This window comes from Chiloscyllium plagiosum, unplaced genomic scaffold, assembly GCF_037043375.1.
Source record: "Chiloscyllium plagiosum isolate Xiang-an unplaced genomic scaffold, Cpla_swu_hap1 HiC_scaffold_5, whole genome shotgun sequence".
NCBI lineage: Eukaryota > Metazoa > Chordata > Chondrichthyes > Orectolobiformes > Hemiscylliidae > Chiloscyllium > Chiloscyllium plagiosum.
In genome coordinates, this window is record NW_028270143.1 from 118,592,644 (window position 1) to 118,619,502 (window position 26,859).

General features: G+C 43.2%; 1 protein-coding gene across 2 annotated transcripts in view; it reads right to left on the reverse strand.

Annotated features, from left to right (window-relative positions):
* Positions 1 to 26,859, reverse strand: part of wdr48a (WD repeat domain 48a) — a 128,529-nt gene that overhangs the window by 68,179 nt on the left and 33,491 nt on the right. For both annotated transcript variants that reach the window (XM_043690779.2, XM_043690778.2), the window contains exons 2-3: positions 20,856 to 20,996; positions 4,697 to 4,775 (exon numbers count right to left, since the gene is read on the reverse strand). In XM_043690779.2, coding sequence (XP_043546714.2) covers positions 4,697 to 4,775; positions 20,856 to 20,996 — 220 coding nt within the window. The remainder of the gene's footprint in view (positions 1 to 4,696; positions 4,776 to 20,855; positions 20,997 to 26,859) is intronic.

Sequence of the window (26,859 nt, forward strand, 5' to 3'; positions counted from 1 at the left end):
CCTCTGAGCACGCTCTGGGGCCAGTATATCCTCCCTGAGATATGGGGCCCAAACTGCATGCAATACTCCAAATGTGGTCTGACCAGAGCTTTACAGAGCCTCAGGAGTAGATCCCTGCTTTTATATTCGAGCCGTCTCAAAATAAATGCCATCATTGAATTTGCCTTCCTAACTTGACTCAACCTGCATGTTTACCTTGAGAGAATCCTGGACTGGAACTCCCCAAGTCTCTTTTGCACTTCAGACTTCTGAATTTTCTCCCCATTTAGAAAATAGTCCATGCCTCTATTCTTTCTGCCAAAGTCTGTGACCTCATGCTTGTACTCCATCTGCCACGTCTTTGCCCACTCTCCTAACCTGTCCAAATCCTTTTCCAGCCTCCTCACCTCCTCAATGCTACTTGTCCCTCTACCTATCAGCTGCAAGCTTAGCCAGAATGCCCTCAGTTCCTTCATCTAGATCATTAATGTCCGAAGTGAAAAGTTGTGGTCCCAACACCGAACTTTGGGGAACACCATTTGTCACCAGCTGCCATCCTGAGAAAGACCCTTTTATCCCCACTCTCTGTCTTCTACCAGACTGCCAAGCTTCTATTCATGCTAGCACCTTGCCTCTGACACCATGGACCCTCATCTTACTTAGTAGTCTCCTGTGCAGTACCTTGCCAAAGGCCTTCTTGAAGACCAGGTGGATAACATTCAATGTTCTGCTCGGTCAAATCTGCTTGTTATTTCCACAAAGAGTTCTAGCAGGTTTGTCAGACATGACCTCCCCTTGATCAAACCATGCTGACTTTGCCCTATTTTATTATACATTTCCAAGCATTCAGAACTCTCATCCTTCACAATGGATTCCAGGATCGTACCCATGACCGAGGTTAGGCTAATCAGTTTATAATTTTCCAACCTTTGCCTTACGCCCTTTTTAAACAGGGGTGTCATGTTAGCGATTTTCCAGTCCTGTTGGGACCCTCCCTGATTCTCGCGATTCCTGAAAGATCACCACTAATGTCTCCGCTATCTCTTCAGGTATCTCCCATAGACTTCCCTTAGGTGCTGTCCATTTGGTCCAGGTGATTTATCCAGCTTCAGGCCATTCAGTTTTTCCAGCACATTCTCCTTGGGGATGTCCACCGTACTCAGCTCTGCCCCCGCACTCTCGAATTTTTGGGATATTACTTATGCCTTCCACTGTAAAGACTGACACAAAATAATTATTCAGTTCCTCACTACTATCGATCCATTTTCCAACTGCTCAATGTCCACTTTTGCCTTTGTTTTGCCCTTTGTAAGAGTTCCTTTGGATATATAGTCTTCCTTTATATTATTGGCTAGCTTACCCTCATATTCATCTTCTCCCTCATATTTCTTCATTGCCCTCTGTTGGTCACTGCAAGCTTCCCAATCCTCTACTTTCCCACTGCCCTTGGCCACATTACATGCTTTCTCTTTTGCTTGTATACTATCCCTGACTTCCCGAGTCAGCCACAGTTGCCTCATCCTCCCTGTACCATGCTTCTTCTTCCCTGGGGTGAATCTCTGCTGTGTCTCCTGAATTACTCCCAGAAACTCCTTCCATTGCTGTTCCACTGTCTTTCCTGCTAGGCTCCCAGTCAATTCCACCCAGCTCCTCCCTCATGCCTCTATAGTTGCCTTTATTCAGCTGTAATACCATTACCTCGGATTCTATCTTCTCCATCTCAAATTGCGGAGCAAATTCAACTATATTATTACTGCCTCGTAAGGGTTCCTTCACCTTAAGCTCCCTTATCAAGTCTGCCTCATTGCACAACACTAAATCCAGTATTGCCTGTTCCCTAATGGGCTCCATCACAAGCTGCTCCAAAAAGCCATCTCTTAAACATTTCTTTTCTTGTAAATCATTCCCAACCTGATCCTCCTAGTCCACCTGCATTTTGAAATTCTCCATGATCATTGTACTTTGCCTTTCCTACACATCTTATGTATCTTGCACCCCTGCTCCTGCCTATTATTTAGAGGCCTGCACATAACTCCAACTATGTTTTTTTTAAAACCTTTGCAGTTCCTCAATTCTACCCACACAGATTCTGCACCATCTGACCCTACTTCATTTCTTACTATTGATTATTATCTGACTTGCCCACGTTTACCACCAAGTGGGATCTCAATCCTACAAGTTTGGTATTTTGAAAGTGGTTCAGCTCCTGACTCTCCAAAATCACTCCACTGGCTTGGACTTGAGTCATTACAGCAAAGAGAGAGACCTTTTGGCTCAAGTCCATGTAGACTCTCTGTAGAGTCATAGAATCCCTACAGTGTGGATACAGGCCATTTAGCTCAACGGTTCCACACTGAACAGCATTCCACCCAGACTCATCTCCATACACCTGCATTTCCCATAGCTAACCCAACTAGCCTGCAGATCCCTGAACACTACAGGCAATTTAGCATGGTCAATCTGCCTCACTTGCACATCTTTGGACTATGGGAGGAAACCCACACAAATACAGGGAAAATTTCTGTGTGCAGCTTTGCACCAGTCTCCGAAAGGTGGAATCGAACCCAGGTCTCTGGTGTTGTGAGGCAAGAGTGCTAACCACTGAGCCACCGTGCTGCCCCGTACCATGATCCCTGTAGAGAAATTGATGGAAGCAGAGATAATCACTGTCATAACCGACAGGTTCCAGGTCATGACCACTTGATGTGCAGAAAATGTTCTTCCAGATGTCCACCCTCATCACTTGCCTAGTGCCCTAATTCTTTGTTCCTTTGCCCTCGTACATCAGCTAATGTGAATGGTTTTCCTTTGTTTACCTTGTCTAAGCCTGTAATAATACTGTACGTCTCCATCAGATCCCCCTTCAATCTTCTACACTCCGAGGAGGAGTAACACCAATTTCTCCAATCTAAAATTTGCAGTACAATCCCTCAACTACACACTGCCATATAATATTAAACACACTGCAGCAACTTCCCAAACCTTTCCCAGAATCTCCCAAATATACCACCTTCACCATCTAGAATGACAACTGCAGATGATGTATGGGAACATCACCTACCGGATATTCTCCAAGTCAAAGAGAATTCCAACTGCAACATACACATTTCATGGTTATAAGTCACAACTCTGCAACTTCATGTCTTCCAGTGCAGTGGGAGTATACAGACTACAACACTTCAAAAGCTACCATCTGTTTTAACAACAAGAAAAGGACAATAAATGCTAACCTTGTAGAGCTAAAAAAAATAAAACAAGCAAGCCTTAGTTACTTAGTAAATCAGTTTAAGAAAGAAGACGGCGGATGCTGAAAATCTGAGCGCCCCCGGCAATTTCCATTTTTGTACTCCTAACACAATTCTGGATTGTTGAGGTGGGCAAAGAACACAGTCATAGAGATGGACAACACGGAAACAGACCCTTCGATCCAACCCGTCTGTGCCGACCAGATATCCCAAACCAATCTAGTCCCACCTGCCTCACCCGGCTCATATCCCTCCAAACCCTTCCTATTCATATACCCATCCAAATGCCTCTTAAATGTTGCAATTGTACCTGCCTCCACCACTTCCTCTGGCAGCTCATTCCATACACATGCCACTCTGTGAGAAAAAGTTGTCCTGTAGGTCTCTTTTATATCTTGCCCCTCTCACCCTAAACCTACGCCTTCTAGTTCTGGAATCTCCCAACCCAGGGAAAAAAACTGAAGAAGGGCTTCTGCCCAAAACGTCAATTCTCCTGTTCCTTTGATGCTGCCTGGCCTGCTGCGCTTTTCCAGCAGCACATGTTTAAGCTCTGATCTCCAGCATCTGCTGTCCTCACTTTCTCCCAGGGAAAAGACTTTGCCTATTTATCCGATCCATGCCCCTCATAATTTTGTAAACCTCTATAAGGTCATCCCTCAGCCTTTGACACTCCAAGGTAAACAGCCCCAGCCTGTTCAGCCTCTCCCTATTGCTCAAATCCTCGAACCCTGGCAACATCCTTGTAAATCTTTTCTGAACCCTTTCAAGTTTCACAACATCTTTCCGATAGGAAGGAGACCAGAATTGCATGCAATATTCCAACAGTGGCCTAACCAATGTCCTGTACAGGTGCATCATGCCCTCCCAACTTCTGTACTCAATACTCTGACTAATAAACAAAAGCATACCAAACGCCACCTTCACTATTCTATCCTTCTGCAACTCCACTTTCAAGGAGCTATGAACCTGTACTCCAAGGTCTCTTTGTTCAGCAACACTCCCTTGGACCTTACCATTAAGTGGTAAGGTCCTGCTAAGATTTGCTTTCCCAAAACGCAGCACCTCGCATTTATCTGAATTAAACTCCATCTGTCACTTCTCAGCCCATTGGCCTATCTGGTCAAGATCCTGTTGTAATCTGAGGTAACCCTCTTCACTGTGCACTACACCTCCAATTTTGGATCATCTGCAAACATCTGGAGCAATCCTGGAGAAAAAACAAGTGACAATAGGAGGTCACTTTTGGTCCAAGGTTGCTTAAAGGATATTTTGTTCAGCCACTTGCATTATTGAGCACTTCAAATGGCCAATACCAGCCTTGTGTTGGCCTGATGAAATAAAAATCACATGGTGCAAAGCAGCAGTAACCTGTTGCACAGCCCCTCATAAAACAAGGGGACAAACCAGACTGTCTGAAAATACTGTATTACTGTTAAATACTGTGTTCAATGAAGTCAGTCTGAATTACTCACAGGTCTTGCCATTACAGCACAACACCACATCATTCACCCAGTCTGTATGGTGCTCCATGGAGGCAATATAAGGATCTTGCTGAAACAGAAAAAAGAAAAAATGATTAGATGGACACACAGGGGGCAGCAAACTTCAAAGTTAGATCACAATTTGTCCACAGAGTAAAGACCGTCAGGGACAGCACCCTTATATTGCCTGGGTTTAATGTCACATGGAGTGAAATGCACTTGTGTTGTGAGAAGTGAAATGAACCTTGGTGTAGGTGACAGTGCTGCAGTTCAAAAATCTCGTCGGGGCTTCCTTCAGTATTTTGGAAACATTTTTTAAAAAATGTCTAACAGTATAACACTACAACTCAAGAAAGAAGGTTAAAAGAAAATAGGGAACTAGAGAGGAGTTAGCCTGACAGTCGTGAGGAAATTTCGAAAACACGTCAAGGAAGCCATAACAATGCACACAGAAGGGAATTTGTATTGGACAGATTTACAGCACTTTTTGGAGTGTGGAGCACAAAATGAAGAGGAACTACTAGTTGGAGTGTACTTGTACTCTGAATAAGCCATTTGATAAGGTGCAACACAAAAAGTGAGCACAAAGATACGCAGTAGAGGGTGTTAATATGGATAGAGGGTGTTAAAACATATCGATAGAGGGTGTTAATATGGATAGAGGATTGGTCAATAGACAAGAAGCAAAAAGAGTAGAGACAAATGGGGAATTTTCAAGTTGGCAAGCTGCAACTAGTGAATGTAAATATTGGTGCCAGGGTTACAGTTATTTACGATACAGAAGATTTAAGATAAAGAAAGGTGCTGCTGCTGCCCTATTGAAGTGTAGGAAACTACAGGACCTTGGTCTACTGTGGTCAAAGAAAACCATTCCCTGGGGAAGCAATGGCCAAGTGGCATTAATTGCTGAAATACTAAATCCAGAGACACAGATAGTATGCTGGGGATCCAGGTTCAAATCCCACTATGGCAGGTGGAGGAGCTTGAACTCAAAAACAAAAGTCTGAAATTGAGATAATGTAGTGATGAAACTATTGTTAATTGTCAGAAAAACCTACCTGGTGCACTGGTCTCCTTGAGGGAAGGAACTTGTGGTCATTACCTGCTCTAACCTACATGTGACTCCAAACCATAACAATTTGTTTGAATCTCAACACTCCTCTGGCCAATAAATGCTGGTCTAGCCAAAACAGCGCACATGCCATAAATGAATTTTTAAAAAAGATTCTAAATATATTTAATTTGCAGCTTATGGCACATTCACAATTAGTCAAACCATACACTGGCATGCTCGACATTGTTACAGAGACTTTGAGAGGGGCCAATTGTTCAGTCTCTTCCCTCAAGATCTAAACAGTCCTACTCTCAGGTCTACCTGATATTATCATCGTATATAGTGCTTATGGTACTTCCTTTTTAGACCCAAATACAATCATCTATTTAGACTTACAAAGGTTCTGATGGGTCTTGACATGGTACTCACAGTTTGGGTTTCCTGACTGGGCATCTAGACCATGGAAGCACAATCTCAGAATAAGGCACCATTCATTTAGGACTAAGATGAAAATATGTGCCTTCACTTGGCTTATTAAATCTTGGAAATAAGAGCTGGAGAAGACAATATAACAGAGGGCAACTTTGCCATTCAATACAAATAACTTCGCAGTGTTTATCCACAAATCCCTAAAGGTGGCAGGGCATGTATACCATGTTAGCCACTTTAGTAACAAGACCTTTTCCTCAGATGATGACGTCAGCTTGTATGACAGGGCATAACTATAAATTGAGGGGTGATAGATTTAAGACAGATGTCAGAGGTAAGTTCTTTACCAGAGTGGTAAGGGTGTGCAATGCTCTAACTGCTAATGTAGTCAACTCAGCCTCTTTAGGAGATTTAAACAATCCTTAGATAAGCACATGGATGATTTTGGGACACTAGGGAGACAAGCTGAGAATAGTTCACAGGTCAGCACAACATCGAGGGCAGAAGGGCCTGTTCTGCCCTTAGCCTCACAACCTTTTAACAGTGCTTGGATAAACACTTGAGTGTCATAACATTCAATGTCTGGACCTGTATTGGAAAATGAGGACTAGTGTAGATTATATATAGCTTTGTCAGTACAGATTCGACAGATCAAAAGGGTTTGACTGTATTATATGATTCTAAGACTTATCTTCAGTTTCAATTACACCTTCCTGCCCACACCCCATATCCCTCGATTCAGAGACTAAAAATCTGCCTATCCCAGCCTTCAGTGCACTCAACGATAATACATTCACAGCCCTCTGTTCTACAGCATTCTAAAAACAGATAAAAAGAAGAGGAATAAAGCTTGTGATTACAAGCTCACCAATTTCATGTCTGCGGTGGGAAAAGTACAAAACACTTTAATCAGGAACAAAATTAGTTGTTATTTGGGTCAGTGTATGTTAGTAAGGGACAATCAATAATTTCTGAAAGCAATTGGAAGCGACTAACCCGAATGAGTCACTTGAAAAATCAAAGGATTGATGAAAGTGATACAGATATGTATACACAGAATTCTCAAAAGGCATTAGATGAAGTACCATCTAACAGACATACTTAAAAAATGGTAAGGCTATAGTACGAAAAACACAGTAGTATCTTGAACCCATATTTGGTTACAGTTCAGGGTGCAGAAAGTAGCTGGAAATGGAGCTTTTCTGACTGAACAAAAGAGTGCAGTGATTCAGGCAGCATCCGAGGACAGGCAAAATCGACGTTTCGGGCAAAAGCCCTTCCTGATGAAGGGCTTTTGCCCGAAACGTCGATTTTGCCTGTCCTCGGATGCTGCCTGAATTGCTGTGCTCTTCCAGCACCACTAATCCAGAATCTGGTTTCCAGCATCTGCAGTCATTGTTTTTACCTAAAAGAGTGCAGTGAGCCCACCAGGGGTCAGTATTGATTTTCTTGATTTACACATAACTGCAGATTAAACAAATTTATTACCATAGTGAGTAGTGAGTGGAGCAATAGCAGATTTCAGGATATTATGAACAGACTTTTAAACTGTCCACTGCAAGTTAGGAGACTCTAAAGGTGGAGCTGAGACCAACACAGTTTAATGTATATAAGTACAAAGCTAAAAACATAAGTAAAAGGATATAGACCAAGCAGTTCCTAGTGCTCATTCCAAATGGGTACAGCCCTCTGTGTAAAAAGTAGTTGCCCCTCAGGTTCCCTTTTATTCTTTCCCCTCTAACCTTAAACTGATGTCCTCTCCTCAATTCACCAACCCTGGAGAAAAAGACAGTGCTTTCACCCTTTCATGATCTTACACACTTCGATAAGAATCCCCCCTCAGTCTCTTACGCTCCAAAGGGAAAACAAAAAGTCCTAGCTTGTTCAACCTCTCCCCATAACTCAGACCCTGGAGTCCTGGCAACATCCTTGTAAATTTCTTCCGCACTCTTTCTAGTTTAATAACATCCTTTCTATAGCAACTCAGCATAATACTCCAAGTACAGCCTCACCAATCTCCTATACATCTGCAAAATAACTTCCCAACTTCTATACTCAGCTCTGACTGACAAAGGCCAGTACACCAACTTCACTTATCTATATTTAACTCCATTTGCCATTTCTCAGCCCACTTCCCCTACTGATCAAGGTCCTACCGCAATTTCTGATAACATTCCTCACTGTCTACGTTAGCGCCTATATTAGTCTCAACTGCAAACTTACTAATAATGCCTCCTACATTCTCATCCGAATCATTGGAGTGCAGGTTCATAGCTCCTTGAAAGTGAAGTCGCAGATAGATAGGATAGTGAAGGCGGCGTTTGGTATGCTTTCCTTTACTGGTCAGAGTATTGAGTACAGGAGTTGGGAGGTCATGTTGCGGCTGTACAGGACATTGGTTAGGCCACTGTTGGAATATTGCGTGCAATTCTGGTCTCCTTCCTATCAGGAAGATGTTGTGAAAGTTGAAAGGGTTCAGAAAAGATTCACAAGGATGTTGCCAGGGTTGGAGGATCTGAGCTACAGGGAGAGGCTGAACAGGCTGGGGCTGTTTTCCCTGGAGCGTCGGAGGCTGAGGGGTAACCTTATAGAGGTTTACAAAATTATGAGGGGCATGGATAGGATAAATAGACAAAGTCTTTTCCCTGGGGTCGGGGAGTCCAGAACTAGAGGGCATAGGTTTAGGGTGAGAGGGGAAAGATATAAAAGAGACCTACAGGGCAACTTTATCATGCAGAGGATAGTACGTGTATGGAATGAGCTGCCAGAGGATGTGGTGGAGGCTGGTACAATTGCAACATTTAAGAGGCATTTGGATGGGTATATGAATAGAAAGGATTTGGAGGAATATGGGCCGGATGCTGGCAGGTGGGACTAGATTGGGTTGGGATACCTGGTCGGCACGGACGGGTTGGACCGAAGGGTCGGACCGAAGGGTCTGTTTCCATGCTGTACATTTCTATGACTCTATTAATATAGAAAGCAAACAGCAATGGGCCCAGTACCGAACTCCACTATTCACAGGCCTCCAGTCCGGCAATCATCCTTCCCCTATTACCCTCTGCTTCTTACCATCAAGCTAACTGTGTATCCAATTTGCCAGCTGCACCGGATTCCATGCGATCGAACCTTCCAGAGCAGCCTACCATGTGGAACCTTGCTGAAATCCATACAGACTCTGTCTATCACGCTGCCCTCGTGAACCTTCCTTGTCACTTCAAAGAACTCTTAAATTTGTGAGGCATGACCTCCCACACACAACGCCATGTGGACTACTTCTAAATACATATATATCTTATCTCAGGGAAGTTTACTTGAGAAGATTCTATCACAGATGTTAGGCTTACTGGTGTATAGTTCCCAAGTTTTTCTTTGCAGCCCTTCTTGAATAAGAGCACAACACTTGCTATCCTCAGCCTCTGGGGCCTCACCCACAGCTAATGACGATGCAACAACTTCAGCCAGGGCCCCTACAATTTCTTCTCTAGCCTTTTGCAGTGCTCCTGGATATATCTGGTCAGGGCCAGGAGACTTATCCACCTTCATACATTCTAATACATCAAACATCTCCTCTACTTTGATATTGACTGTGCACAAGTTTTACCATTAATTTCCCCAAGTCTCCATGTCTTTCTGCACGGTAAACAGAGGAGAAATATTCATTGAGGACCTTGCCCATCTCTTGCAGTTCTACACATACATGTCCACTTTGGTCCTCGAAAGATCCTATTCTCTCTCGTTATTCTTTTCACTTTAATATACTGGAAGAACCTCTTTGGATTGACCCTAATCTTCTCAGCCAAGGCTATCTAGTGCCCACTTTCGCCCGCTTGATTTCCTTCTTCAGTAAACTCCTGTATCCTCTATATGCCTCCAGGGATTCCCTTGATCCGAGCTGCCTGTAGCTGAGCCATGCCTTCTTGTTTCTGGTCAAAGCCTCAATATCTTGTCATCCAAAGTTCCCTATTCCTGCCAACCTCGCCCTTCATCCTCACAGGAATATAGATCTGGAACTCCAGCTATCTCAGTTTTAAAAGCCTCCCACTTGCCAGAGGTCCCTCTGCCTGCGAACAAACCACTCCAATCAACCCCTACAAGTTCCCGTTTTAATTCCATCAAAATTTGCCTTACCCCAGTTTAGAACCTGAACCTGTGAACCAGTTTTGTCTCTCTCCATAACTATTTAAAAATTAACAGAACTATGGTCACTGGTCGCAAAGTGCTCCCCCATGTCATCCGCCCTACGCTATTTCCCAGGTCTTCTCAATCTTATTCCTCTAAATATTGGGAAATATAGGTTCATTCTATTCAAACTTTCCTCCTATAGCATTCTCATCCCAGCAATCTATCAATCGACTGAACTTTGCTGTGGAATCCTTAAGAGAGTTGTTATCTCTTCCTTGGATATAGAGACTTAAACAGTAGTGATGCACATGGGAAGACAGACAGTGAATCAGTATAATTTGAATCAAATATTTTAAGGGGCTCAGAGTAGAGACCGCATGGTGCACATTGACAATGTTTGAAAGTGGCAAGACAACTTCAACAAGATGTTTAAAAAGAGATCGTTTTCTAAATAGAAAGACTACACAGAACATTACAGTGCAGTACAGGCCCTTTGGTCCTCGATGTTGCGCCGACCTGTGGCACCAATCTTAAGCCCATTTAATCTACACTATTCCATTATCATCCATTTATTTATCCAATAACAATTCAAATGCCGTTAAAGTTTGCAAGTGTACTACTGTTGCAGGCAGGGCATTACTACTGAGTAAAGGAATTATCTCTGACATCTGTCCTATATCTACCACCCCTCAATTTAAAGCTATGTCCTCTCATCCTCACCATCACCAGAGGAAAAAGGATCTCAGTATCCACCCTATCTAATCCACTAATCATCTTGTATGTCTTTATGAAGTCACTTCTCAACCTTCTCTCTAACGAAAACAGCCTCAAGTCCCTCAGCCTTACCTCGTAAGACCTTCTCTCCATACCAGGCAACACCCTTGAAAATCTCCTCTGCACCACTTCCAATGCTTCCACGTTCTTCCTACAATGCGGCGGCAAGAACTGTATGCAATACTCCAAGTGTGGCCGCACCAGAGTTTTGTACACCTGGAACATTACCTAATGGCTCCGAAACTCAATCCTTCTATCAATAAAAGCTAATACACTGTACCCCTTATTAACAACCCAATCAACCTGGGTGGCAGCTTTCAGGGATGTACATGGATACTGAGATCTCCCTGCTCATCCACACTACCAAGAATCTTACCATTAGCCCAGAACCCTGCATTCCTGTTGCTCCTTCCAAAGTGAATCACCTCACACTTTTCTGCAATAAACTCCATTTGCCACCTCTGAGCCCAGCTGTGCAACTTATCTATGTCCCTCTGTAGCCTGCAACATCCTTCCGCACTATCCACAACTCCACCGATCTCAGTATCATTCACAAATTTACTAACCCATCCTTCTCCGCCTTCATCCAGGTCATTTATAAAAATGACAAACAGCAGCGATTCCAAAACAGATCCTTGCAGTACACCACTAGTAGCTGAACTCCAGAATGGACATTTCCCATCAACCACCACCTTCTCTCTTCTATCAGCTAGCCAATTTCTGATCCAAACTGCTAAGCCACCTGCAATCCCATGCCTCTATTTTCTGCAATAGCCTACCATAGGAACCTTAACAAATGTTTTGTACCACATCAACTGCTTTACCCTCATTCACCTCTTTGGTCACATTCTCAAAGAACTCAATAATGTTTCTGAGGCACAACCTACCCTTCACAAAATTGTGTTGACTATCCCTAATCAAATTATATCTTGCCAGATGATTATAAATCTTCTCTGTTATAATCCTTTCCAACATTTTACCCACAACCGAAGTAAGGCTCACTGGTCTATAATTACTAGAGTTGTCTCTACTCCCCTTCTTGAGCAAGGGGACAATACTTGCTAATCTCCAGTCTTTTGCCACTATTGCTTAGATTACTTAGTGTGGAAACAGGCCCTTCGGCCCAACAAGTCCATACCAACCCACACGTACATTTACCCCTTCGCCTAACACTATGGGCAATTTAGCATAGCCGATTCACCTGACCTGCACATCTTTGGACTGTGGGAGGAAACCGGAGCACCCGGAGGAAACCCACGCAGACATGGGGAGAACGTGCAAACTCCACATAGTCAGTTGCCTGAGGCGGGAATTGAACCCAGGTCTCTGGCGCTGTGAGGCAGCAGTGCTAACCACTATGCCACCCGTATTGCTGTAGACAAAGATGACAAAAAACAAAGCCAAAGGCTGTGCAATCTCCTCCCTAGCATCCCAGAGAATCCTAGGTAAATCCCATCCAGCTCAGAGGACACATCTATTTTCACACTTTCCAGAATTGCTAACACCTCCTCCTTATGAACCTCAATCCCATCTAGTCTAATAGCTTGTATCCTAGTATGCTCCGCGACAACATTGTCTTTTTCCAGTGTGAATACTGATGAAAAATATTCATTTAGCATCTCTCCTATCTCCTCAGACTCCATGCACAACTTCCCATTACTGTCCTTGATTGGCCCTAATCTTACTCTAAACATTCTTTTATTCCTGATATACCTATAGAAAGCTTTAGAGTTTTCCTTGATCCTACCTGCCAAAGACTGCTCTTGTCCCCTCCTGGCTCTTGTAGCTCTCACCTTAGGTCCTTCTTGGCTAACATTTAACTCTCAAGCATCCTAACTGAGCCTACATGTCTCATCTTTACATTAGCCTCATTCTTCCTCTAGACAAGCGATTTAACTTCTTCAGTAGTATACTGGAGTCATGAGATGTACAGCACGGAAACAGACCCTTTGGTCCAACCTGTCCATGCCGACCAAATATCCCACCCGCCAGCACCAGGGCCATATCCCTACAAATCCTACCTATTAATATACCCATCCAAATGTTGCAATTGTACCAGCCTCCACCACTTCCTCTGGCAGCTCATTCCATACACGTACCATCCTCTGCGTGAAAAAGTTGTCCCTTAGGTCTCTTTTATATCTTGCCCCTCTCATCCTAAACCTGGTTCTGGACCCTCCCCACCCCAGGTAAAGACCTTGTCTATTTACACTATCCATGCCCCTCACGATTGTATAAACCTCTATAAAGGTCACCCCTCAGTCGATGCTCCACAGAAAACAGCCCCAGCCTTTTCAGCCTCTCCCTTTAGTTCAAATCCTCCAACGCCAGCAAATTCGTTTTAAATCTTTTCTGAACCTTTTCAAGTTTCACAACATCCTTCCGATAGGAATGAGACCAGAATTGCACACAATATTCCAAAAGTGGCCTAACCAATGTCCTGTACAGCCTCAACATGACCTCCCAACTCCTGTACTCAATACTCTAACCAAAGCACACCAAACACCTTCTGCACCTGCACCTCTACTTTCAAGGAGCTATGAACCTGCACTCCAAGGTCTCTTTGTTAGCAACACTCCCTAGGATCCTACCATTCAATGTATAAGTCCTTGCCCTGATTTGCCTTGTCAAAATACAGCACCTTGCATTTATCTAAATTAAACTCCATCTGCTACTCCTCAGCCCATTGACCCATCTGATCAAGATCCTGTTGTAATCTGAGGTAACCTTCTTCGCTATCCACTACATCTCCAATTTTGGGGTCATTTGCAAGCTTACCAACTATACAGATTATGCTCACATCCAAATCATTTATATAAATGTCGAACAGTAGTGGACCCAGCACCGATCCTTGTGGCCCTCCACTGGTCACAGGCCTCCAGTCTGAAAAACAAACTTCCACCACCACCCTCTATCTTCTACCTTTGAACCAGTTCTGTATCCAAATGGCTAGTTCTCCCTGTATTCCATGAGATCTAACCTTGCTAATCAGTCTTTCATGGGGAACCTTGCCGAATGCCTTACTGAAGTCCATATAGACCACGTCCACAGCTCTGTACTCAAACCTCTGAGTTTTTTGAAGAAGTAACAATCAAGTTTGTGAGACATGATTTCCTATGTACAAAGCCATGTTGACTTTCCCTAATCAGTCCTTGCCCTTCCAAATAAGTGTACATGTTCCTTGAACAAGCTCCACATTTCAATTGTGTACATCCCTGCAGTTTCTTCCGCATTCTAAATCTTACCTAATTGCACAATAATTGCCTTTTCCCCAGCTTTAGCTCTAGCCCTGCGGTATACACCTGTGCATTTCCATCACTAAAGTAAACGTAACCGAATTGTGGTCACTACCAAAGTGCTCACCTACCTCCAAATCTAACACCTGCCCTGGTTCATTACCCAGTACCAAATCCAATGTGGCCTCGCCTCTTGTTTGTCTATCTACATACTGTGTCAGGAAACCCTCCTGCACACATTAGACAAAACCTGTCCCATGTAAAGTTCGCTAACGATAGCATTTCCAGATAATATTTGGAAAGTTAAAGTCTCCCATAACAACGACCCTGCTACTTTTGCATCTATCCAGAAAAATCTTTGCAATCCTTTCTTCTACATCTCAGGAACTTTTTAAAAGAGATCTACAGAAAAATCCCAACAGGGTGACCTCTCCTTTCCTGTTTCTAACTTTAGCCCACACTATCTCAGTAGACAAGTCCTCATCAAATGTCATTTCTGCCACTGTAATACTGTCCTTGACTAAAAGTGTCACGCCTCCTCCTCTTTTACCACCTTCCCTGTTCTTTCTGAAATTTCTAAACCCCTGAACCTGCAACAACCATTCCTGTCCAGTCTCTATCCATATCTCCAAAACGGCCACATCATCAAAGTCCCAGGTACCAACCCAAGTTGCAGTTCATCAACCTTATTCCAGATGCTCTTGGCTTTGAAGTAGACACACTTCAAGCCATCTTCCTGCCTGCCAGTACACTCTTGCGATCTTGAAACCTTATTTATGACCTCACTACTCTCAACATTCTGTACACTGGGGCAACAATTCAGGTTCCCACCCACCCCTGCTAAATTAGTTTAAATCCTCCCGGAGAGCATTAGCATCTATTCCCATAACATCTATTCTCACTGCTCCGAATTCCCAAAGAGACAACTGAAAAAACAAACTAGCAACCTTACCAATCCGGCTCACAGAACTTTTTTTTTAAAGTTAGAGGAGGAGGATGTGTGGGAGATACTGCCTAAGTAGCGTTCTGGGTAAAGCAACTGCCCAAATATACCGCACTTCCTCAGCAGTCCCTGTCTGCTCCTGCTCAGTGTGCACTCTGCCTATACACGAGTTAAGTTTTAAAAGGATTAATGTACCTTCCCGGCAGTCCCTTGGTCCTCGCTCTTGCTGCTGCTGAAAATAGAGGAGTGGGAGCATTTGTAATGACTCAGTATGATTGACCTGCTTTAGAGACTGAACGCTAAAGCAGGTCAGTCATAATAAATCATTACAAATCTCAGATTAGACCTTAGATGAAATAGAGTATGAAGTTTAAGATACCACACTTTAGAAAGGATGTGAAAGTCTTGGTGAAGGTACGTTGAAGATTTAACAGTAATATAGGAAATACCATGAATAGAAAACTTCACATATGTGGAGAGATGGCAGACGTTGAATTGTTCTTAGAACAAAGGATGTGGGAGAAGAAAGAGAGGAAGAAATTCAAAATTATAAGGGTTTAGATAGAGCAACTAGGGCGAAATTCTCTCAGGAAAATGAGTCAGTTCCCAGAATCATCTATATTTCATACAACTGTTCAGAGAAGCACAAGGAAAAGGTGGAGATTTTTCCCTATACACACACACACACAGGCTTGTAAAAATCTGGAATATTCTACAAGAAAGGTGAGTGGAAGCAGATACTCGTACATTCAAACCTCAACTGAACTTGCCATTGGGGATGACAGTTTGTAGAATAATGGGGGAAAAAACGGGTGTGGGTTTAAATTGCACAGCTCTCCCAGGCTTTTAAGGAAATGACATACACGTAGCAGCTTGAATGACCACCTTTAGTCTGGCAAAACTCAATATTCAAATTCTTCAGTTACTTTACTGCCATCCTGATACTATACAAATATTAATAGAGATCATGAGCAAGTTGGCAAGGGATACATGAGTTCTTGAGGCAATGGGGATTGATGATTGACATTGTTAATGCATTAATAAATTTCTAGATTTCTCAGTACTTAGGCCTCAATCTCTCTTGACATTTCAAACTTTATTACCAATAACAGACTTCTGCAGCATGGAACAAACTGTGCTAAGGAGCGGAGGAGGAAGGGAAAAAGCATTTATTTTTAGCAAGATCAACTGTGCTCTTTGCAATTTAACTGCAGACATTTAAGTGATTTATTTAAGTGAATGGCACAGGCCATTTATAATAAATAGAAACCCAATTTCTATGCTGTTATTCACAATCTTAAAAAGTGACAGTTTTGCTAGACTATTTGCAGAGTCATGTGGAGAAGCGTATTCACTTCGGGTGGCACAATGGCCCAGTAGTTAGCACTGCTGCCTCACAGCGCCAGGGATCTTGGGCAACTGTCTGTGTGGAGTTTGCACATTCGTCCGGTGTCTGTGCGGGTTTCCTAAAATTTACAGTTTGTAGGAATTGTATTAGGTTCCAAAAAGGATATGATTAAGAAAAGAATTATTGGAATGATACAAGAACAGAGACATATCTAGCTATCAGGAAGGATTAAACAGACCAGGCAATTTTCTAATTAAAACAGGATTAAAGAATGCACGCTAGAGATCTTTAGAATTATTAGGGAGTTTGATCGGGTAGATAAGTCCAGAGCTATTGACCATAATAGTCACCAATAAATCCAAGAAGGAACTCTGAGCAACATCATTAACCAAAAGTAGTTAGAAGTGGAGATCACGATGACAGAAGGTGTTTGACGCTAACAACACCAATGCATTTAAGAAGCTAGAGAAGCACAAAAGGAGACAGGTTCACAAGGAAATGTAGAAGCAATTCGATAAAAGGTGCTTTGTGAGAAGTATAAACACCAGTGTATGCTCCAGTGGCATTAATTACAATGGCCAGGCTATGCTATTAGACCACATTATTAACATTGTTTAGTAGACAATAATTAATGGGAGACCCTGGCGATACCAGCAGACATGTTGGGTACGCAGGAACTAAGGTAGAAGGATTCATGCACGTGGGACATTATTTCACGTCAGTTGATTTGATTTGATTGCTGTCACATTTACCGAGATACAGTGAAAAGTGTTGTTTTGCTTGCACAACAGATAGATCATACCACACAAAGGGCAGAGTGCAGAGTTACAGCTGCAAAGAAGGTGCAGACAGAGAGAACAACATTAACATTCAAGAGGTCTGTTCAAAAATCTGATAATAGCAAGGAAGAAGCTGTTCTTTCACATGTTTGCACTTGTATTCAAACTTCTACATCTTCTGCCCAATGGAAGAGGGTGGAAGAGTGTGTATAACAGGGGTGGGAGGGGGTCTTTGATTATATTGGTTGCTTTCACAAGGCAGCAGGAAGTATAGATGGAGTCACTGGGCTACGTTTGTAACTCTGTCGTCTTGGGAGAAGCAGGCGAGGCTGTAATACATCCAGATAGGATGCTTTCTATGGTGCACCTATAAAGATTGGTAAGAATCTTTGTGGACATGCTAAATTTCCTTAGCCTCCTGAGGAAATAGAGTTGTTGTGCTTTCTTGACTATCACATTGATGTGGGTCGACCAGGACAGATTGTTGGTGACCAACACTCCCAGGAACTTGACACTCTTGACTATCTCCACCTCAGCACCACTCCACTTTCTGAAGTCAATGACCAGCTCTTTTGTTTTGCTGACATTAAGGGAGAAACTGTCATCTTTACTCCATGCTGCAAAGCACTCAATCCCTTCAGCGTGTTTTGTCTTGTCGTTGTTCGAGATCCAACCTACAATGGAGTTGTCGTCAGCCAACTTGTAAATGAAGTTGAGGCAGAATATAGTAGGGTCTGAGCATGCAGGGCATCAATGTTGAGGACTACGGTGGAGGAGATACTGTCGCCTATTCTTGCTGATTGCAGTCTATGGATCAGGAAGTTGAGGACCTAGTTACAGAGGCGATAGCTGAGATCTAGGTCTCAGAGTGTGGCAATGAGTTTGTTTGGAATTATGTTGTTGAAGGCAGAGCTGTAGTTAAGTAGGGGCCTGATGTACATATCCTTGCTATCCAGATGTTCCAGGGATGAGTGCAAGGCCAGGAAGGTGGTACCTGCCATGGATCTGTTGTGCTGTTAGGCAAATTGCAAAGGATTAAGGCATTGCCATAGTTGTGGGCATGTTCACCGAGTTGGGAAGGTGATTTGCAGATGTTTCGTCCCCTGTCTAGGTGACATCTTAAGTGCTTTGGAGCTTCCTGTGAAACGCTGCTGTACTGTCTCTTCTGAATTTATTTGGTTCTGTTCCAGCTACTTTCGATTGCAGATTCTAATAATTTGTTGTAGCAGCCAATATATTGGGTCTAGGTCTGTGTTTGTTAATGGAGTCTGTGAATGAGTGCCATGCTTCTAGAAATTCTCTGACTGTCCTTTGTCTAGCTTGTCCTATGATCTTTGTGCTGCCCTAGTCGAATTTGTGCTCCTTGTCATTGTGTGTATGGCTACTCGGGATAGCTGTTTGTGGCAGTTAGTGGCTAGTTGGTGCGCGTGAATACAGATTGCTAATTGTCAGCCTGTTTGTCCTATATAGATTTTTGTGCAGTCTTTGCATGGTATCTTGTAAATTACATTAGTCCAGCACATCATGGGTAGAGGGTCTTTTGTTCTAGTGAGTGGTTATGAGCGTGGCTGTTGGTTTATGGGCTATCATGGATCCCAGTGGTTGAAGAAACCTGACTGTTAGTTCCACAATGCTTTTTAATATACAGTAGCATGGCTAGTGTTGAGTTGTGGCATGTCCTTATTGCGTTGTCTGTTAGGCATCTGCGGATAAAGTTGTGGGGGTATCAGTGCTTGGTGAATACTCTGTGGAGGTGTTCTTCTTCCTTTCGTAGGTCAACAGTGCATTGTAGCCCTTTTGAACAGGGTTCTAATGCAGCTTCTCTTGTGTGTTTGGGTGGTTACTGTTGTAGTGCAGGACCTGGTCAGTATGTGGGGCTTACCTGTACGCTTTTCTGGTACATTTACCGTTCTCTGTTGTTTCTACCATCACATTCAAGAACGGGAGTAGATTGTTGGTTTCCTCCTCTCACATAAATCTGATCCCTGTGAGTATGGTGTTTATAATCCAGCGTGTGTTCTCAATTTCTGTTCTCTTAATGATAAAAAAAAGTGTAATCCACATTTCTGATCTTGAGTTTGGGTTGGATTCGTGGGAGGGCTGTTTGTGCCAGTCTCTGCATCACTGCTTCTGCTAAGAGCCCAGAGATGGGTGAGCCCACAGGTTTTCCATTGATCTGTTCACATATTTGGTTGTTGAATGTGAAGTGAGTCTAGTGATTTGAGTATGCTGCCCTTGTTGCTAGGTTTCCCATCATGTCAGCTGTTCTGCTTGTCCAGGAGGTTGGCTGTTGTCTCTATGGCTAAAGTTTTGTCAACTGAAGTGAACAGTGCTGTTACATCAAATGAGACCATTGCTTTGTCCTCGTCTATGTTTTTGTTCTTGAAGTTGTCTAGGAATTCCGGTGACGGTTGCATGGAGTGATTGGATCCACTGACAAGATGTTTAGTTTTTGCTGAAGTTCTTTGCATCAGATTGGGATGTCGAGTCAGTACAAATAAGTTGGACCAAAGCGTTTGTTTCTGTGCTGTATGACTGTAATGCTTTAAGTCCAATAAGACACCTCATAAAACTAGAAATAAATGAACCATCTAAAAGGTCATCAACCTGAAAGATTAACTTCTTTTTCTCTCTCCACATGTCTGACTAAAATATCTCTAAGCTTTTTCTGCTTTCACTTCAGGTTTCTAGCATCTTTAGTAGCTTATTTTAGAATCTGACTGGTTTACCCTCAATGGCTCCCTTTTCTATTAGCTCAAAGACCAGATTTATTAAATTTACTTTCAATGTGGCACACCTATCGTTGACCTGTTTATCCAGGACAACAATCACCAACACCCTTACAAATATTGCACTTAATCAACCTTCAATAGCCAGAAATTGTTAATACTGTTGGAAAGATATAATTAGTTTGAATTCTGAATGACAGATTGACAAATTTTTCACAATCCCAGGAATTAAATTAGTATTTAGATATGAACTTGTGATGCCATTGCATACAAGACTATGGGCGAAGAATGGGAAAATGGGCTTAGAACAGTGAGGTATGTGGATATGACTGGTACAGACTTGATGGACAAAGAGCCTTTCTTCTGTACTGCAAACCTCTCTGACTCGAAGATTCCACAGGGACAGAGGAAGAGGAATGGGCCAATCAGCCCATCAAGCCTACTGATTTGATCATGACCGATTCTCTAGCACAAGACTATTTTCCCCCACACAATCTCCAAATCAAAATTAATGTACATTAGCCCTATAATCTCAATATTTCATGAAAATATTTTCAGGTATTTTGCATCGTGATACAAAAAGGTTGGTGGGAACTCTATTTACACAACGTACATTTTGTACAGATGGAAACTCAACATTCTCCTACTGCCAATTCTAGAATAAATATTGAGATTGCACATTTTAATACTCTTACTGTGTGCAGTGTCAAAGACATGCTCCCAAATTTCTCACCTTGTGTTGGTTGACGCTCCATATCCGGATTATTGAATCGCGACCAGCTGTAAACAGTCTGTTTAATGTGGGATCTAGCTGAAGTGCATTAACGCCATTACGATTATACTTCTCTACTTCATCTCGAATCACATACGATACCTGAAGTCAATAACAGTCAGCCATTAATAACATTACTGCACAAGGGTCGCATCATTACATAAAACAAAAGCTGCCATATAGGCTGAATTATGTCGTGACTACTTATAGGAACAAATATTATTGACGCAGGGAATTAAGATTGCAGCAGCCCTTTTTAAAAAACACCTTTCTTCACATACAGGCGAAAGGAGACTATTTATGAAAACATCCTCCCTATTTTGGTAATTTGTTGAGCAATGTTGAACACTCAGTCAGCCTAGTCCTTTATGTCTATTGTTGTCAAGCCAAACTAGGCACTAGAACTAGAGTTTAACAAATGTAAATAAGATACTACATAACACATACTTACACATACTGTAACTTACATAGGAGGAACTCACTAGAACGTCTGTAGATCTCAAAAGCAGGATAAAACTTTATGATGAAACTTTTCAAAATGCCAGCTTGCAAATCAAAGAATTAGACTGACAATTCTTCACTGCTCTCATAAATCCGGATTTATGGTCAGATTGTATTAACCTTTCCAACCTATTTTACAACTACTTTGCAAGTAAAATAGGCTTTTAGTATCTGAGTGATATTTTAATTCTGGCCATGTGGAACACAGAACATGGAACAGTACAGCACAGTACAAACCCTTCAGCCCACGATGTTGTGCCTAGCATTTACCTTAAACTAAGATCAACCTAACCTACACACCCCTCAATTTACTGCCGCCCATGTGCTTGTCCAGCAGTCGCTTAAATGTCCCTAGTGTCTCTGACTCTACTACCACTGCTGGCAGTGCATTCTACGCACTCACCACTCTGTAAAGAATCAACCTGACATCTCCCCAATACCTTCCTCCAATCACCTTAAAATTATGACCCGTGACAGCCATTTCTGCTCTGGGGAAAAGTCTCTGGCTATCCACTCTAGCTGTGCCTCTCATTACCTCTATCAAGTCAGTTCTCTTCCTCTTCCTTCCAGTGTGAAAAGCCATGGCTCACTCAACCTCTCTTCATAAAACAAGCCCTCCAATCCAAGCAACATTCTAGTAAATCTCCTCTGCAACATCCTTCCTATAATGAGGCGACCAGAACTGGACATAATATCCCAAGTGTGGTCTAACCAGGGTTTGAGAGAGCTGCAGCAAGACGATGCAGCTCTTAAACTCAATCCCTCGTTAAATGAAGGCCATATGCCGCCTTAACAACCCTATCAAATTGGGTGGCAACTTGGAGGGATCTATGTACGTGGACCCCAAGATCCTACTGTTCCTCCACACTGCCAAGAATCCTGTCTTTAACCCTGTATTCAGCATTCAAATTTGACCTTCCAAAATTAATCACTTCACATTTATTTAGTTTGAAATCCATCTGCCACTTCTCAGCCCAGCTCTGCATCCTGTCAATGTTTTGTTGTAGCCTGCATCAGCCCTTGATGCTATCTACAAAACCACTGACGTTTGTGCCAGCAGCAAATTTACTAACACACCCTTCCACTTCTTCATCCATGGCATTTACATAAACTACAAAGAGCAGAAGCCTAAGAACAGAGCCCTGTGAGACACCACTGGTCACTGACCTCCAGGCGGAGTACTTTCCATCCACTACCACTCACTGTCTTCTTTCAGCCAGCCAATTCTGTATCCAGACAGCCAGATTTCCTTGTATCCCATACCTAACTTTCTGAATGAGCCTACCGTGGGAACATTATCAAATGCCTTACTGAAATCCACATTCAGCACATCCACTACGCGACCTACATCAACTTGTCTCATCACATCCTCAAAGAACTCTATAAGCCTTGTGAGGCATGACCTGCCCATCACAAAGTCATGCTGACTATTTGGAAAAACGTAGTTTGATTAAAGAGTCATAAATCCTAGCTCTCAGAATCCTTTCCAGTACCTTGCTTACTACAGACATAAGACTGACTGGTCTATAATTCCCAAGGATTTCCCTATTCTCTTTCTTGAACAGAGGAACAACATTCGTCTCCCTCCAATCAGCCTGTACTACTCCCATGGAGAGAGTGAGGATGCAAAGATCATCGCCAGAGGTGCAGCAATCTCATTCCTCACTTCCCCTAGTAACTTTGGATATATATCTGATCCTGCTCTGGGGACTTATCTATCTTGGTGTTGCCTAGAATTTCCAGCACATCCACTTTCTGAATATTGGGCGGCACAGTGGCTCAGTAGTTAGCACTGCTGCCTCACAGCACCAAGGTCCCAGGTTCAATTCCAGCCTTGGGTGACTGTCTGTTTGGAGTTTGCACATTCTCCCAGTGTCTGAGTTTCCTCCGGGTGCTCCGGTTTCTTCCCACAGTCCAAAGATGTGCAGATCAGGTGAATTGGCCATGCTAAATTGCCCGTAGTGTTAGCTGCATTAGTCAGAGGGAAATGGGTCTGGGCGGGTTACTCTTCGGAGGGTCGGTGTGGACTTGCTGGGCCAAAGGGCCTGTTTCCACACTGGAGGGAATCAAATCAAAATCTGTTCATGCCTATTAACCTGGTCCATGCTGTTCTCACCATCAATAAGACCAGTCTCTAATGAACACTGAAGCAAAAAAACTTATTTGGGGACTCCCTCCACCTCTTCAGATGTGAGGCACAAGTTCCCTCCACTATCTTTGATTGGCCCTACCCTCTCTCCGATTATTCTCTCATTTCTGATCTAAGTGTAGAACATCTTTAGGTTTTCCCTAATCATACCACCAATGCATTTCATAGCTCTCCCCTCAGTCCATTTTGGAGTCCTTTCCTAGCTACCCTGTAATCTTCTAAAGCTGTGTCAGATCCTTGTTCCTCAATCTTAAGTAAGCTTCCTTCTTCCTCTTGATGAGAAACTCCTCTTGTCATCCAAGGCTCCTTTATCTTACCATTCCTTACCTGTCTCAACGAGTATTCAACCCTCGTAACAAGTGCACCTTAAACAGCCTCCACATCTGTGGAGGGGCCAGCGTTGGACTGGGGTGGACCATGTTAAAATCACATAATACAAGGTTATTGTCCAGCTGGTTTATTTGGAATTATAAGCTTTCAGAGCACTGCTCCTTTGTCAGGTAGCTAGTGGGGCAGGATCACAGTACACAGAACTTATAGCGAGAGATCAAAGTGTCATACAACTGATGTGATGTATTGAACAAACCTAGATTGCTGTTAAGACTTTAATCATTTAGAATGGATTGCAGGTTTCAATTCATTAATATGTAAATCCCAGAACTTCTTTTGTGTCACATTGCTGAGATAACTTAAGATGACTGCCTACAGATTGTGTGCCTTTTGACAAAACAAAATGTATTTGCCAATATAAATTCACTCCCACAAACATACGCGTAGAGAGAGAGAGTTTGTGCGTGAGGGAAGAGAGGGAGAATGTGCGCACGTGTGTGTGTGTGTGTGTGAGTGTGACAGTATATGCCTGCGAGAGGATGCGCACGCGAATGCAGGTGCGTGTATGGCTGTGTGCACATGTGAGAGCGGGGTCACCTGTATTGTGACATGAACACACCTTCAATGCATTGCCTGAGCTGAGATTTCACTTCTTTAAAATATATAAAACCTTAAGCTATCTCAGGAATGTGACTTGAAAGAATGAGATTTAGATATTAATGAATCCTGCGCCCATTCCAAGTGATTAAAGACTTAACAGCAATCTAGGTTTGTACAATACATCACACCAGTTGTATGACACTTTGCATAATGAAATGCAGTCAAAGGTACGGTATGAGCGCAATATTTTTCCCCTTTCATTCCTGCATTTCATGAGAGACTCCAGTGGTAATGTTGGTCCATCTCAATAATTGAAACATCATTGCTGGATGTGGAAGACAGCTAGATTCCCACTCATTAACAGCTTCAGCAACTTAATTCATCCATAGAGGCAGGTACTACTCCACTTTTGACTACTTCTGGATACCTGGTACGTGACCAGACAGAAGCTTGAGCATCTGCCCATAAAATCAGACAAGAGCATCATTTGCTCGATAGCTGCATTCACAGAATAGCCTCGTGAAGACTCAATACTTTTACGCCCATCATTGATCCAAGTAGTTCAGCATCCATTTTGAAAGAAACTGATTGACCTCAGTGTCAGTTCAAGAATGGGATTTGCAGCTTTCATACCTGCATCGAATTGTTTTGCAATTTTCTTTTCAGAAAATGATTGCATTTACTTTGTGCAGTGTCCAGTTCACTTCATGTTCATGTCTACATAAAAAGGAGACCTGAATTTGGGACAGACATGGGAGCAACTGAATTTACTTACTACCACTTACTACTAAACACTACAATATTGTTTTACAACTGCTAAAATATACCACCTTACAACATTCATCTTTATTTTCTTGCCATTAAGTACTTTTTTTCTGAATGACAGTTGTACTACATTTCAAATGATTGCTTCCCAGGGATTAAGATCCATTTGCTTCACGTCTAAAAGTGCAATTAAAAAGAAAATGATTCTTTACTCAAATGATGAACCACAGCAGGGCCAGCACATTAACAAACCACTGATTCTAGATCAACGAGGACAGCTGTCAAGCCTAAGTTTCCCCCACCACACCACATCCAACCCTCAACCCAGCACATGCCAACACCCTTCCCCCCACCCACCCCCTCACCTCCTTCAGCCCCGTTAGGAGCCCCCAAAACCCCACCCCCAAGCCTTGCCACATATTTACTATCGCCCCTGACTTCAAACACTGAGACTGAATGGTCTGTCCTCAGGAAAGGGCTCACATTTGTGCCCGTTTGCCCCCTGTCACAACATGGAGCTGTTTTGCCACTACTGGCTCCGTGCCCCCTTCTTTGACACAATCTCCCAAACTCCCTTTTAACCCCCCCAATTCTCCTGCCTCCAACCTTCCTCCTCCACTTGGTCACCTCCCGCCAGCCTTGTACGCACCCTAGACGTCTTCATTGCAGACTGCCAACATGACATCGGCTGCCTCAATCTCTCCACACCCCTCACCCACTCCAATCTCACCCCTCCGAATGTGCAGTGCTCCACTCTCTACCCCTGTGTCACCAAACCAGCTGACAAAAGCAGGACGGCGGCAGTCTATGTCACAGAGGCCAAACGCCAACTCTCCGCCACCACATCCTACCTCCCTCTTGCCAATGACCCCACTGTGACCCATCAGGCCAAAAACACTTGCACTGTCTGTGCCCTCATTGCCTCTGGTGATCTCCCAACCACTGCTTCCAAACTCAGTTCCCCAGCACCATGTTGCCCAGTTCTGCCTTCTCCAAGATCTGCAAGCCCAAACTACCCTAGCCGACCCATCATCCTGGCATGCTCCTACCCCACCAAACTCATCTCGTCCTTATCTCAAGTCCATTCTCTCCCCCTTAGTTCAGGCACTTCTTACCTACATCCGGGACACCAACAATGCTGTCTACCTCTTCAGTGACGGCCAGTTTCCTGGTCCCCAGAGCTTTACCTTCACAATAGGCGTGCAGTCTTTATAAATGTCCATACCCCACAAGACTACCTCCAAGCTTTCCGCTCCTTCCTTTCCAACAGTCCCATCAAGTCCCCCTCCACCCATACCCTCCTCCACCTTGCCAAACTGGTCTTCACCGTTAATAACATTTCCTTTAACTCTTCCCATTTCCTTTAAATCCAAGGGATGGCCATGGGCACTTGGATGGGCCCCAGCTATACCTGCCTTTTTGTTAGCTAAGTCAAATGGTCCCTCTTCAGTACCTACATAGGCACTGTGCCTCAACTCTTCTGCAGTTGCTTCAATAACTGCATTTGTGTAGCATCCTGCACCCAGGTTGAATTGGAACAGTTCAGTGACTTAGTCCACAACTTTCACCCAGCCCTCAAATTCACTTGGTTGATCTTGGATACCTCCCTCCCCTTTCTTG